This window comes from Strix uralensis, chromosome 1 (assembly GCF_047716275.1).
Source record: "Strix uralensis isolate ZFMK-TIS-50842 chromosome 1, bStrUra1, whole genome shotgun sequence".
Lineage (NCBI taxonomy): Eukaryota > Metazoa > Chordata > Aves > Strigiformes > Strigidae > Strix > Strix uralensis.
Genome location: NC_133972.1, coordinates 81,612,849 through 81,628,628, shown reverse-complemented (window position 1 = coordinate 81,628,628; position 15,780 = coordinate 81,612,849). Strand labels below are relative to the sequence as shown.

General features: G+C 36.5%; 1 protein-coding gene across 3 annotated transcripts in view; it reads left to right on the top strand.

The window, feature by feature from the left end:
- The window catches only part of EXOC2 (exocyst complex component 2), a 132,442-nt gene that overhangs the window by 67,514 nt on the left and 49,148 nt on the right, over positions 1–15,780 (top strand). For all 3 annotated transcript variants that reach the window (XM_074873226.1, XM_074873237.1, XM_074873246.1), the window contains 5 exons: positions 3,656–3,780; positions 7,822–7,890; positions 8,143–8,300; positions 11,397–11,518; positions 14,821–14,882. In XM_074873226.1, coding sequence (XP_074729327.1) covers positions 3,656–3,780; positions 7,822–7,890; positions 8,143–8,300; positions 11,397–11,518; positions 14,821–14,882 — 536 coding nt within the window. The remainder of the gene's footprint in view (positions 1–3,655; positions 3,781–7,821; positions 7,891–8,142; positions 8,301–11,396; positions 11,519–14,820; positions 14,883–15,780) is intronic.

The following is a 15,780-nucleotide window of genomic DNA, read 5'->3' as shown; positions in this document are numbered from 1 at the left end:
TTCAGGTGTCTTTCAATGGTGACATCATAGGAGACAGAAATATGTTTTTCACAGGATAGGTAGTTTCTTACCAAAGTATTTTTTTGTAGAAAACCAGTTTTTATGGAAAACTTTCTGGCTTTGATCTGCTTTGATGTTGCTCTTGTCCTAGTTCGGTGGACTTCCTTGAAAAACCATCTATAAATACCTGATTGGGTTTTTTTTTTTTGAGCAAGAAGAGCAGTGAAGGGAATCTTTCAAGAACATAGAAAGAAGAATAATGAGAACTGTACCTTCTTGTGCTGCCATAGTGTATTATCACATGCAATACAATTTAATTGCATCACTGAGGTTGAATGTTTGTATTTCAAAATATAATTTATACAGATTCTTCAAAATGTACATGTATACCAAGTAATTACATTACTGTATTACTGTTACCCTTGTCCTTTCTCACCCCAAAGCATCCACTAATACACATGCCACACTTGATGTAGTAAGCTACATCCAAAATCCATTTTTTTTTTTTTCCTTGTTTGAATTCTTTAGCATGTGTGTCTGCTTAAAAAGTTGCATCTGTGGAAGGCAGTTTCAATTCAACCAGTTATCATTGCTTTTAGAGTCTTAGTTATGGATCCATAACCTTTTACAAACTGAAAAATATAAGTCTTCAGCAAGCTTTGCAGATTCTGTATCCAGCAGTTTAAACCAAGATTCAAAGGAAAACTTGGAGGATCGAGGCATCATAATACCTTAGGAGCCCAATCCACCAGTAAGACCCTAGAGTTAGAATGAGTTGCCTCTGAGTTCTGTTCGTTGGTACTTAGGTGCACCTGTCCAGTGCACGCTTAGAAACAGTTGAAAGCTCTACCATCCTTGCTCTTCTCTGAGTGGAGAGCCAAAGCAAACCAACCATTTGTGGTACCTGGACAGGAGCTGCCATTCCAAATATGACATGATGTGCTCTGTTTTGATGTTGCTTACACATCCTTTTGGTTTTTTAGCAAACTTAAGGAATGATATCTCTGGGCTTTTTTGGTGTTTTGGTGTGGGTGTTTTCCCCAGGGTGATTGACAATGGTTGTTCATGAGATTGTTCGAACAAATTACTTTGAATTTGAAACTGCAGCATTCAAATATCATTCAGCTCTTGCTTAAGCATATGTTCATGAGGATAGGTAAACAATAGCTCTAGTTTCATGCTTAGGATGTTATAGCACAGATTATAATAGAATAAATAGAATAAAAGCAAATTTCTGCTTTAATATAGATTGGCTCTTTCTCTAGCAACAAAGTCAAAGTAGCCTGAATTTATGGCCAGAATGTCCTTTTGACATGATGTGCAGTAGCTTATTCTAATAAATATCTGCTGTCTGCAGGCTTGGGACTAAGCCTGAAGTATGCTTCCTGTAGGGGAAAAGAATTTCATACATGATTGAGGGAGCTGGGACTGTTCAGTTTGAGGAAGAGAAGGCTGAGGGGAGACCTCATCTCACTCTACAGCTACCTGAAAGGACATTGTAGAGAGGTTGGTGCTGGTCTCTTCTCACAGGTGATTAGTGACAGAACAAGATGGAATGGCTTTAAACTCCAACAGGGGAGGTTTAGACTGGACATTAGGAAAAAAATTTTCACAGAAAGAGTCGTTAGACAGTGGAATAGGCTGCCCAGGGAGGTGGTGGAGTCACCATCCCTGGATGTGTTTAAGGGTCGTTTAGATGAGATGTTGGGGGATATGGTGTAGGGGAGAACTTTGCAGAGTAGGTGGTGGTTGGACTCGATGATCCAAAGGGTCTTTTCCAACCTGAATGATTCTGTGATTCTATGAAGTAAATCTTGCCAGTGTGTTTCCAGTTAGGAACAGACATCTCTGGTTATGACCTTGGGTTGGTGCTAGAGCTTTTGGCAAAGATGAAATGGTTTTTTGAAGGAACTGGAATCTTTTGGTTAGAACTTGGCGTTGATTGGCATTAGAGAGTCTCTGTTGCTATAGCAGTGTTGGCACAGCTTCCTGGCGTAGTCACAACTTTTGTTAATAAGAGGAGTTTTTCTGCTACTGGATCTAGACCAGTTCTCTGACAATCATAAACCAACACTAAGCAAAAGTAGTGCTCTGACATCCTATTTGTGTCCACACTGAGTTTTCTAGCTGAGCTTTGAAGTTTTCATGCCTCCTAAACAGATGCATCACTATCAGCAGAATTGCACTTCAGTTATGTCAGTGTATCTCTCCAAATTTTGGGCTTCCATTGTGGGTTTTTTGGATTTTTGGGATTTTCAAATGCTAATCCAGAGTTGCTAAATTTTTTGGACATGAGGAAAAATAATATTTTGGGTAGTGCAAGTGTTTATTCATCCGCTAAAGAAATGGACCGATATTTGACCTGCATCTCGAGGAATGGATGCTGCTGAAGGCATGCTGTACTTCAAGGAGGTTCAAGACTGGATACCAACACAGTAAAATAGTGAGGCTCTGGTGAAGCCTACTAGTTACCTAATATGCTCTTAGGCAGCTATTTTTGCCTAACTGGATAATATCATGTTTTAACTTTTATAAAAGAACAGTTTATACATAAACCTCACATCAACAAACATGGACCTGGTTTTGTTTTGGTTTATGGTTTATTGGATGTTTTGTTGTTTGGGTTTTTGGGTTTTTTTCCCCAAAAATCTGTGATTTCTTTTTCCAAGTGTTCTAAAGTGGACTCTAATTCTTGAGGTGAAATGTAAGTCTCTTGTCACTGTTGTACCAATACCCTGTTTTGTAAAACATCATAATCGAAAAGTTTCAGTGGAGGGGACAGATGGTTATAGAAAAGTATTTAATAAAGTTTCCTTTATTTTCTGTGTTAATTAGTACTTTCTCCTGCCCCTGTTCAGCTTTCTCTTTACCTCCCCAACAACCTCCCTTTGCCCCATTTGATAAGGAATTGAGAAAAGTTATCTGCTGCCAAAATTTAAGCTATTTTCCTGATGTGTTTTAATAGCCAGTGTACCAGGAGCATAAGTAGGTTCGTGAAGTGAGAGATGCCACAGTGTTGTATGTTATGATTGTGTTCTTCATCCAGGAATCTCATTATATAATTACTGATACTTTATTGAGTTTTAACAATGTTGGAATCTCCCCTGTTTTTCAGATAAGATTTTACCAACCAAATGGAAATGAGAGGTTGGCAATTTGCCCCAGGCCACAATGGAAAATTTTTTTGAGCTGTAAATAAAGCAGATCATCTAGTTTCCATTGTTTGCCTTAATTGCTAGCCCATCCTAGCAGCCCTGTTTCATCAGCATCACCACCTCATCATTTGAAACTTCTAAACGTCTTGATTGCTTTGGTGTTACCTTACTTTTGAGTGGTTTGAAGACAGAAGACTGGCTGAATGGATTGTTAGGTGGATTGCATTAGATACCCCTACAAAGGGGCCTATTCTTTATATACTCTTACAGTGCTAGCACATTATAAGCATATGAGAAGAGAAGAAAGAGCTTGTATGTGTACCAATTGTGTACACATATAGGGATTGCACTTTAAATTTTTTCATTCCTACGTGAAAGGTTTTATATATACTGTGTACTCACTTGTGTAATGCAAAGCAACAGCAAGCTAGTAGTACATTTTTTATTATTAATTCAAAGTTTTTTAATTTTGCTTTTTCCATCCCCTCTTCCCCTTTTAGCTTGGCGGTATAAAGCTCCTCAGCAAGTTGTATTTGTTGAAAAGTTGACAAAACTTGTTGTAAGTCAGCTGCCCAACTTCTGGAAGCTCTGGATTTCTTACGTGAATGGAAGTTTATTTAGTGAGGTATGGATTCTTCTATATAAAATGCTTTTAAGAAACAAAGCTCCATAATAATTATGTTTGAAGTATTATATTTCACTGGAAGAAGTGATGACTTGTTTTAATCAGGGAGGTTTATAAAGCAATACACAAGACTCTTACACATTTGAGAGATGCTACCCTGACTAGTAAGGTGTGTTGCAATACTAACCTATAGAAGTGAGATTTTTCTTTTTAAAAGAGTAAAAGCATACAGTGGAATTACTTAGAATTCTGCCAGTGGTGTATTTGTCCATGTTGCAGATGTTGGAGTCAGTATCTGTGTAGTTTCACCTCTTACTCATAGCTGGCCAGCTGCCCTTCATTGGTGATCTGAAAAAATAGCAAATTTCATGAAGGACAGAGATATGTAAAGGACAAAGTAATATAGAAAAAAAAAAATGTTTCCTTTGTTTGGAACAAGAGTACTCATTTCTCGAGCTTTAAGTATTTGGAATTGAGGATATGTTCAAGACCAGAACTGCAAAATGACCACGGCCCAGAGTGGTATACACAGACATACTATAGGGAGTCTAGTCTGGAAGTGCAGTCAGCTGCAATCACCTGTGCTTTAGTCCTCTTGCTCAGATGATCTAGTTTTTTGCAAATTATGTAAATATAATCTCGATAATCCAAGAAGCAGGGAAAAAAAAAGTAATGATTCATGACGTGCCATTTTTATATGCACATTATTAACAGATTTTGAAAGGATACATTTAATAATTAGATATATACAGTTTACCATCATAATTGTTACCAGATAAATAAAATAGCTTGGGGGGTTGTGTTATTTCTAAAATTTAGTCACAGAATTATAACAGAGAGTTCACTTCCGGTTCTCAAGCCATGTTGTTTCTTCTCCAGAAGTAGAACTGTAGTGATGGCATATTCTCAAGGAGCAAATCTGACAGACACGTGATTGAAGTGTAGTGAAAGGCAGTGCTCTGTTCCATCAACAGATGATAAAGCACTAGTTCACACCTCATCTGCATAGTTATCACTGGGAAGTCCTGCTGACTGCAGTTTGGACTCACTCACTCTGGGTCCTAAAAAAACTCTGAGGACAAGGTCTGTAAAGAGATGTAGAGATAATTGGGATGATACAGAGCAGGTGGAAAATAAGCAAGCTTTTGGACATGCGTATTATTCAGATTAACTTCTATATCAAACCTAAAAGTTTGTGCATCTAAAACTTCTCTGTTTAACTGTTGCTCTATCGTTTCATTTGTCGAGATTGTTTTTATCCTGCCCTGCTTACAGTGCCCTGCTCTGCTTAAATCCTTATGTCATCACAGCTACAGTATTCCATTACACAGTTATCCTTAAAGCAGAACTGCAGCCATGGATACCTGATATTCTTTGCAGCTTTAGTAGAAAATAAAACAAAAACCTTGGAAAAAAGAAGTTTGTAAGCTTATTTTGTTGTTTTCCTTTTCTCTAACTGAAGAATTAATTTCTCAAGAGGTCATTCTATTTATTGCCCCCGTCTAAATCAATATAATGTTTTCATATGATGATACTAATAGGTACTATAGCCCTTTCTTTGTATGATGAAGACAATATACAGAGCATTATAGCTACAATGAAATAGATTCTATTTGTGATCCTCATTTTACATGATAAAATCAAAAGATACGACATTTACTCATAATGTTCAGTCAAGGAAGTAGAATCAAGAATAAATCTTAGTACTGTTGACTTTCACAAAAATAATTTCATGAGGGAAATTACAACCTTTATATTTGACAACAGTATCACTGGAAAGTAGACTTTACAAATTCACCTGTTAAGTTATTGTGATTGGTTTTTTTCTGAGTACAATGAAAAAGAAAGCAATTTCTAGAGAAACTGAGACTTCAACTGTAAACAAGGTTGAGAAATTCTGCTCATGAAAATGACTGCAAGTGGAAAATGCAGTGAACTTATGTCATGTCTGAACAAAACATTTTTTCCATGTATTTAAAAAAAAAAAAAAAACACAACCCAAAACAGGAGGAGGAGGTAGTTTTCCTGTTAGTCTTTATAGTACATCTACTCTTCTGTCAGGCCAGATTCTGAGCTTTGTGAGAAGCTAATCCCCATACATTTGATTTCTCCTGCTCCTTTGGGAGCTTTACGGAAGCCTCCCAAATTCTTGGGGAGAGAGGAGGAATAGTGCCCTCAGTTCCTTTTGTGTGTTCTGCATGCCACAATCAAGTGAGGACAAGTGGGAGGAGGGGGTGGCATAAACTAGAAGACTTCTTCTAGAGCACCTAGGAATATTTGTTACCACATCACATTCAAGACTTTATATGTTTATATATTTTTCTGTCAGAGACCATACAGATTTTAATTGTCCATGAAGAAATTTCTTTTACCATGTTGCTTTCTATTCATTCTCATTCAGGAAGCAAGGTGATTGCTACAGTTTTTTAAGAGGAGTCCTGTGAGAATGGTATAGAGGGTCATGTCAATTTGCTATTCAAGTCTTCAGGACATTTTAAAAATGTGGAAGGAAAATCCCCACATGTGAATTTCAAGCTGTATTTTCTCTTGTTCAGGTTGTAGGTTTGGGGGGGGGTTTGGAGGAGTGTTCTTTTTAGTTCTGAAAGGTTAGCTATATGCCTTAAAATATTGTCAGTTAAAGATTTACGTAGTATTTTTAACAGTTTGAAAAGTTGAGTTCTTTGAATCACTCTAGGTGAAGTCACATATGTGAGTAGTAACCGTTGGTCTTACCACAAGATAGTTTTGGTCTGTCTGTGCAGGAAAGGTTTAAGATTGGTCTTCAGCAAAACCACTAAGAGGAAAAAAAAAAGAAAGATATCAAAGATCTGTGAATTTTTTTTGTTGTTCTTTAATCCAGCTGTAAAACAGTGTGAATTTTACGTTTTTACCTGAGGTTTAAAAGAATACAGCTTATCTTCTTTTTAAGGCATTAGAAGAAAGAAGTGAGCATTATATGCAGCAGTAACTCAAGTGTTGTTCTCCTTGTCTGAAACTTTATAATTCAGAGCTTTAAAGTACAAGACTTTTATAGCTATGTATTTTGCAAAACTGTTAAGCAGTTCTATTTTTCTCTAATTTTTACTCTCTTTAAATTATTTATTTTACCTTAAAAATCTGAAATGCTAAAGAGGGAATTTGAAAAATACAGCATTTCAAATTAGTGATTTGAAAGTAAACTGATTCTTTGAGAACGCTCTTGTCACGTTATTGCACTTATTGCCCAGTAGATGTTGCTGTACATACATAAAATAGGAGATTTTCTAACTACAAAATTCTACATCTGCACTTAACTCAGTATCTGAACTAACTTTTTTGGTATAACTTACTCCACTATGTTCTCAGCAGACTCCACAGAAGGCTAGAACTACAAACAGGAAGACTATTAGTCAAACCATGTTTTTCTTCAACTGTAACTGTCTCATGCAAAGTGTACTCACGTTCCTTGGTTTTCAAAGAAGTGAACCATCCATGAAGATGCTGATTATTTTGCAGAGTCTCTTTTACAGTTAATTGAATTATTTAAAGATCATCATCACACAATGCTGTTCCTAAAAACAAACAAAAAACCCCCAACCCTCCCCCTCACATGTTACAATTCCAAATTGCTTTCATTCCAAGAAGTGTCTCCCACTTCACATTCATGTCCTTCTCTGGGCAGCTTCCATGCTGAGAAATTAGAGTTTCTTCATATAAACTTGATGCACAATTGGACTATATATGTTTTAACGCCCACTAACATTGCCATGAGAAAACTTTGACCTCGTGAAGTTCGTATTGCTTGAGCTACTCTTATGCCTATCTCTGACTTTGTCTTAAATACACATTGTTCCTCAGAATTAAACATTAGCACACTGACCTACAGTAAATAGAGTGTATTGATATATATATAGTCTTTGCTTATTGAGATGCCATGAGTTCTTATAATTGCATCATAAACTCATCGGTTTTCACTTCTTCACTTTGAAACCCCCTTTTTCAGAATTATTTTAACAGTGGTTATGAGATACTTACACTTTTCAATTTTCTCATTTTCACAAGACTGCTGAAAGATCTGGCCAAATGGAAAGATCAAAGAAAAATGCTAGGCAAAGACAAAATGATTTCAAGGTAAGCTATGGGGGGAAAACCTCTCTTTCTTTCAGTTGTCCTTCATAGCAAGGTACTTTAGTGTCACCACCTTGAAAATCAGATTTCTTAAATTATCTGTGTGTCCTTATACCTCCTTCTCCTGTACTGTCTACTATGGGGAGCCACCTGTAAATCATACATTCCAAGCTGTTTTGTATAGCAAGTATATTGCTGCTTAAGCACATTGATAGAGCTTTTTGCTTGATTTTTCTTTTCCTTCTTCTGATGCAGAAAATGATTCAGGAAGTGATGCACTCTCTGGTAAAACTTATCCGTGGAGCTTTGCTTCCATTCAGCCTCAGAGAAGGAGAATCAAGACAGTATGGTGGCTGGGAGATGAAATCTGAACTATCTGGCCAGTGGCTAACACATGTTATTCAGACTGTAAGGTAAATGAATCTGTGGACCTACAAAATGATGCTATTCCTGGAATATGAGTGCTTTAAGACAAATTGTTTTGTTTATTGTATTAAATACCCTGAGTAGTGAGAATGTTAACATTTTCAAAAACAGGATTATAAAAAAAATACTTATGGCAGATTTAGAATTCTGTGTGCAAGTGTACTAAATAATGTGTCATGATATAGTCTTATTACATAATGATATGTTCATATTTTTCCATAGTGTCTTATGAAAAAGTTTAAATAAAATATTTGCTGGGCATAGCATAGACACTCGATGGATGAAACAGGATTTGATTCTTCAGGGTAGAAAGCAATTATCTGCTTCATTTGCTACATGTCTTCCCATCTCTGCCGAAGTGGGTGAAAATAGCATGCTCAAATCATAATTTACAGTTGTTTTATGGAAGGTGATACTCCTGCTTATAATGTCATTCCGCTTATAATTATGTTTCTTTATAAATTTAGTAATGTGCATGTCATTAATTACAGAATGTCTCATTAATATACAGAATTTGCTTCCATTTGTCTGTGGAGGATGAGAGAATTGTCATTATCTTTTGGAAACTTGAGTAATACCTGGATATGATACTGTACTTTTTGTCTGCAGTTTTCAAAGTAGGTAACAAGCAAAGCACAGAGGAAGAAAAGAATGGGATATAATCACGTGTAGATATTCTTATTGCAGATGGAGCTAGCAGTGATACATACCTGTGGTCAAGCCTGCTTAACACTTTCCTGAAGTCTGTTGTCAGTTACATTATCTGTACTTTAACCTTTTAGAAAAAAAAAAAAAATCTATGTGAAGTTTCTTATTCTGGCTAAATTTTATGGAAAGCTTCCAATTTAAGAAGAAACTGACTTGGCATTTGATGAAGAGATATAAAGGGGCAAGAGAACAGGCTTTGGCACCAGTGTTGCCCTTTTATGGGAAGCAATCCAATTTCACTCAAATTATAAAATTCTAGAATTTAACGCTTGCACATCTGTAATACTGGCTTGGAAATGTAACCAACAGATTCTCTAAAGGTTGGTTGTGCTTCAGAGTCGTGCCATCCAAGGTATGATCCAGGCTGAGGTTATAGGATATATGAAGACACTTTTTCGGAGAATCTCCTCTTGCTTTCTGGCCACTGCCCTGGTAATGAAGAACTGAACTGACAGCTGGGGAAATTCTCTCTCCCTCCCACTCTTTTCCCTACCTCGTGTTCTTACTGATGCCTGTGCTGGTACTTCAGTAAAGTGATGAGCTAGACTTTAATGCAAAGTGGTCAAAAGTAGAGAAGAAAAGGGGCAATCTGGAGAAGAGGAACTGAACATACCCTGATGGGGTACCGACCAGTGATGACCAGGTCAGAAGTTTTTGCAAGTGATGCAAGTACCTTTCTTTTTGAGCCGCCACACTTTGACAGTCTAATAAATTCTTGTGACTCACACCAGTGATGAAGGTGGACTCTTCTCACGAAGAGTCTGCACATTGCATAAAAGCCTTATTTGTTGAGAAGTTATATAAGAGCTTAAGTGTTATTTTTATAGTTTCTAACATAGTCACTATGAAGCACATGATAGAATTTTACTCTTTTTCAGACATCTCACAAATGATATACTGTTTTCTGCTTGTATTTAAGAATGATAAAACTTACAAAATTAGATAACCAGTAGTTGCCCGTACATCTGTGTGATCTTAATTTTTCTGCTTGTTTATATCTATCACACAGCTTAAAGTGGGGTGTTTGCACGGTCTTTGTCTTGTACCCCATTCTGTCATTGCCCAGTATGAATAGGTTCCAGAGGATAAATTGGACCTATGCAATAAAGTGAAGCCATTGTTGGCAAGACTTTTGTCTTACATAAATTTCTAGCCTTACAGTATTTGTTAGGGTGAGTTATATGTGGAAAAATATGATTTTAGGGATGTGACAACTGTGTGCTCCCTTAGAAATGGAATCAACTCTTAAGTACAGGACTTCTGTGTAGTCTAAAGTCACCTAACCTTCTCACAGATGGGTATTTACATCCTGTGTTTCCTGGATGGCCGAAATAGTGCAGATTTATGTAATCTACTTAATTCAACAGTTGTGCTGAGCAGATAGTCTGGTTAATAGTGGGGTTTTGATGGTTTATGCCCAACACTGGGGTAAGGAACTGGAGCCTACAGGTGGATTATTGGAAATGTTCCACTTGCTACTCAAACTTGTTTGCTTGTGCCTTCCTACTCCTGTTCTCTGGCATTTTCTAGTACTTGTGCTTTGCTCAGCATTAGCAGTAGGGTAAACAACAATGACTGCATTTGAATTGTCCTTGCTTAAATATCCAGGAATTGGATAAAAGCAGTGAACCTCACTTTGCGTCCCTAACTAAAGTCTGAGCACAACTGCAGCCTTTTAGTTAAAGCTGAAATGCTGTTCCTTGCAAGCAGCTGCTGTGTTACTATTTCTAAAGGAAAAAATGGAAGTGAAGGTTTCCATCCTCAGTTGTATTAGCTGGTGATTTGTGCCTGGTCAGAGTTGTGACCAAAACAATGGATGAATTCACTCTTCACTCTGCAGGTGATGCAGTAGCTGTATTTTAGCCCCTTAAATGTGTGTACTCTTGGCAATCTGATGCACAGCCACATCACCATTTATAGCAGCTTGATGGCTGTTACTCTTGTAATGCAGCTAAACTGTATCTCAGAAATCCTGTTGCGGACCTAGGATTTGATCTAGGCATTCTCATAAAACCAGCAAAAAAAGCTACGTCTCCAAAAGGATTATTTTTGGCTTGTAAGACAAGAGATGGATGCAGAAAGGCAGTGGGGATGTGCAAGAGGACAGTGGGAAAAGTTGACGTGTTGCTGTGATGACATTATTGTAATGTTACAGAAAAATAAATCTGTATTTTCAAACTTCTGAATTAAGTAAATAATCTTCTCTGAATGGGAAGATCAGTTTTCAAAGATACACTGCAGATGGAGCTACCATGTTCACATACATAGAAAATGTCTAAAAAATTCAGTCTAAAATGTCTAAAAACCAATGAAGTTATATAAGCTTAAAAAACCCTGCAGATTTACACTTCAGTCTAACTTTATTTGCTTTCCAGGCTTAGTTCTGAGTCTCTTACTGCACTTGAGATACCAAATGATATGCTTCAGATCATCCAGGATCTTATTTTGGACCTTCGTGTACGTTGCATTATAGTGACCTTACAACATACAGCTGAAGGTAATAGAACGCTGCAGGTCTTTTTGCTTACTGTCATTTTTTTTGCCTCTGATTAGGCCAAACCATGTTCTGGAAGATAACCATGTTTGTTACAGATGTTGTAGTGGCAATGGACTCCTCTGAGTTCTGTAATATCTCACAAGAGTTACTCAAGTATTTCACTTTTCTGACAGAAATGTGTGTTATGAGTCCTTTCTTCCCTTAGTCTAATAAATACAGTACTTTAGATCTGTTTCCTTTGGGCTGAGATAGTTTTACAATGCAAGTGATTTATCTAATGATGCAGCTTTTCTATATTGGAAATATCATTTCTTTTCTTTTTTCAGTTCTTCTATAAAGTAAAGAATTAAATAAGCAATGTATCACCCCAAGAAAAATAAAAATCCATAGCCCTTTGCGAAATATTTTAGTTGTGTGTTTTCCAAGGCCTTTTACTAACATTATAATCCCCAGGCTTCCTGCTGTGTACACAGCTTTTGCCATAAATGTCTGGATTGTCAAGGCCAGTAAGACATTCTCTAAATCTAATGTGAGTCTGTACATCAGAGACCATTCATTTTACCATCTTGTATTCAAATCTGAAACTTAAATGTGAATGAAGTAAATCTTTCAGAAATAAATGTCTCTCCTAAAATCAGGGCAGATTGATCTACTAATTCACTTAGCAGAGTTTTTTTCCAAAAGACTGATTACCCTCAATGTTAAAAAAATAAGGGCTTTTTTAATCTTACAATTTAATCACTTTCTAATCTTTAACATATGATTCATCATTATTTTGTGGGTTGACATGAAGCTGAGTGTTTCACCTAAGCCTTAAGTGTGCCAAGAGCAGGTGGCTATATTAAGCAAATTTTTAAACTTTTGGTGACAACAAATCATAAGGTCTCTATGGTTTATTTGATACATTGTTGATATTAATTGTATTCTTGGCTCTTAATTTTTTTATTAAATCCCATTTCAGCATTAGCATTATTTCTCTGCATTAATATCAAGCTACTTGGCCATACAAGTACATAGGTTATCTTGTCTCTTTAAGACTGTATGTGGAAAGTATTACTACTGTTTCAGATTTCACTTAAAGTATGAGGAAGTCTCTTTTGCTTTTCTTCACATAGCACATCAATTATAGTATTTTTTTAAATGGTAGATAATTTTTTTTTTTTATTGTGACTTGATGTCCTGTTGGATTGACTGCCCTCTAGGAATTGTGAGTGATTCCTCAGATGTCCTGACTGTTATCTAATCTCTGATCTTTTCACCTAGCTTCTCCAGTGCAGTCCAGAGAGCTCCAATACGTGATTAATAATGAAGCTCTTGGCCAAAAAGTCTGCTTTCTTACTAGTTTTGTGTACTTGTTGCATCATAATGATAGCCCAGGTCTTTGTTCAGATCCAGAGTTTCTGCTGCTTATATCCTGATTGCTGGCCACATATGTTCTGTGGAGGAAAAACTCTTGTGGTAGTCTACCTTAGATTTCTATAAAGGCGGTTTTACCAGTCAATGTGTGGATGATTCTCTGTTTGGTCTGAACATCTTTATTCATACTTCTCTTTCTTGAATCAAGAGAGATCAGATCCCTTAAGATGCCAGTATGTTACGTTCCTAGATAATGTGTATCTTTTTCATCTAGCCAGCAAAAGAACAGTTAATGGATATTCTCATGCAGCTATGTAAATGGATCTCAGATGCAGTTACATCTAATATATAAGTCAAAAAGGCTTCTCCTGGACTTGAATCTCACCTCTGTAATCTCTCTGAAATATAAAATGCATAGACTGCTGATAGAAAGATCAATCTCACCTCTTGCTGTATGTTGCAAGTTGGTAAAGGCATTCAGATCAGTTAAAAATTTTTACAGAGCACTCCAGCTATTTAAATGGGACAAATCTGCCCACACACAGGGTTTTCTTGTTGTGTTATGATAAACATCATATACTCATGCAGGCCCTGAGAAGCATTCTGTGTTCTTTTCCTCTCATATGCGATCACTGGTCATAAAGGTCATGAAAGCAAAATTATGTGAATGCCAGACTAGACCAGGGGGTTTACATGAATGTATTTGACTGGAATTTGGTGAGCAGTGAAATATGAGAAAGAAATTTTGTTTCTTTTGTATTTGTATTAGAACAGAATGCAAAAGTGAGTAGCCACAAAAACATGTAAAGGCTGACCAGTACTCTCTAAAGCCTCACAAAAATATTGGTTGAATTAAGAGGTTTACTAAATAGGGAACTGAACACAGTAATTATTCTGCATAATCCCTTAATACTTTTTATCCACATGAAGCCTATACTTCCATGAGATGTAGAATTGCAGGGTATGACACCATAATCAAGCTTCTTAATTTAGATAATTAAAGCATCAAGACAGCGAAGATACCTTTCAGCCAGCACGCATTAGTTATCCTCTTTCCTTGGATTTTGGGGAGAGATAGTAATTGAACAAAATCTTTGCTTATTTAAAAGGCAGTTTCATGATGTACAGGCAGTTCTGATGAGCAATTTGTGGGTGAAAAACTATGTTAAAGCCCCCACGAACTGCACACAGTTCATCTTTGTTCTGTTTACAAGTCAATTAAGTCAAAAAAAAAAAAAAAGCAGCTGTGGTGCAGAATGCATGTGTCCATAGAGGAATTGTTTACAGTGCATGAGCTTTGGATTCACGTCCTGACTTAGCTCCTCTTAGCTTCAGTAAGCTTATAGAAGTTATCACCTTCTGGGTAGCGTGAGAGTGCTTTTTGCATATGCCTTCATGTATTTTTGAAGAAAGTCTAGCACCATGGATCCTTGACCCTGGATCCTTGACCCTGAGTGGGGACTCTCTGCCTCTTTTATAGTTATTAAATATGAATTATGTGCCGTCCTTTCTGTCTTTGCTAAAATGTTAGACAGTTGTTCTTTCATATTTAGTTAAGAGCCGGAGTATAATAGACTAGAGACTTGGGTCCTTAAATGCAGTATTTTATGTTGTGATTAAAAACTCACAAAATAAAAACAAGCCCAAAGCCTTCACAATATTGCTTTAATTTTAAGCTTTCCAGTAAAAGATGTGCTTCATGCAACTCTTGCCATGTATCATAGATATGCTTCTCAATGTGGTATCACCAGCATACTATGTACGAGTTCCATTCTTAGTCATTTGAGAATGCTCAAAGCTTTGAAGCTTTTAGTACTATTTGCTTGTATGCCTAGTCATTGCAGTCCCAATGTCTGTGGTTTATCTTTTCAAGTTCAAGGAGTTTTTAATAATGAAAATGAATACCTTCTCCCTCCTCCCCTTCCCCCTCTTGCTCTGTCTTACAGATATAAAGAGGTTAGCTGAAAAGGAAGACTGGGTTGTTGACAATGAAGGGTTGACATCGTTGGTGGGTATACTTGCGTGTCTTGTAGGCACTTTCTTTGCTGGCTTTTTTTTTTTTTGCAAGTGTAATGAAACTGGTTTCTGTATTCTCCAAAAAATTAATTACTTTGGACTGTGTCTATATGTGTGCATACCAGTGGCTGTAGTTTTATTAAAATAGGGAAATATAGGAAGATAAAAAATACAAAATTTTTTGTTTGGGTGGTTACTTATTTACAGCACTCTTAACAGATCCCATCACCAAACACAAAGTTACTTTTTTCTTTTCTTCCTTTTCCAACACTGTATTTATACTTCTTAAACTGTTATGTCTGAAGTATCTTTAAGTGATAATGGTGCTACTAGACAACAATATTTTTGAAGGTGCAAAACAGAAAAAAAAAAAGGCGTAAATAAAAGTTTTGCAGATTTGTGCCATGTATTGAATTGGACATCAAGATATGTAGCACGACTTTCTGACTTAAGTGGGGTTATTTAAATGTATCAGTATAATTACTGCTGCCCTCTAGCATGATTTTGCTAAGAAACAATAATAACTTTCATTGTAATATTTTAGGGATGGTTTACTGAAGTAAAAATTTTTTTGAGGTCACAACAAGTTCACAAGAAGTGACACAACAAGTCACAACAAGTTCAGTTCATATCAAAATGCTTCATAACTTAGTAGGCTCACTACCATGGAATTGGTCTGTAGCTAAATAAATAGGTCACTTATATGTTATAATGAGAAATTGAACTGAAAAGCAACTAATTCAGGAGATTGCCTACACGCAAACAACAAATGACTTGAAACCAAATTCAGATAAATTAGTGAGATGCTTTCTGGAAATAAACAGTAATGAGTAATGCCTAAAAAACAGCAAGCGCATTGTAGGTGTGACTTAAAAACAATCTGCGAAAGC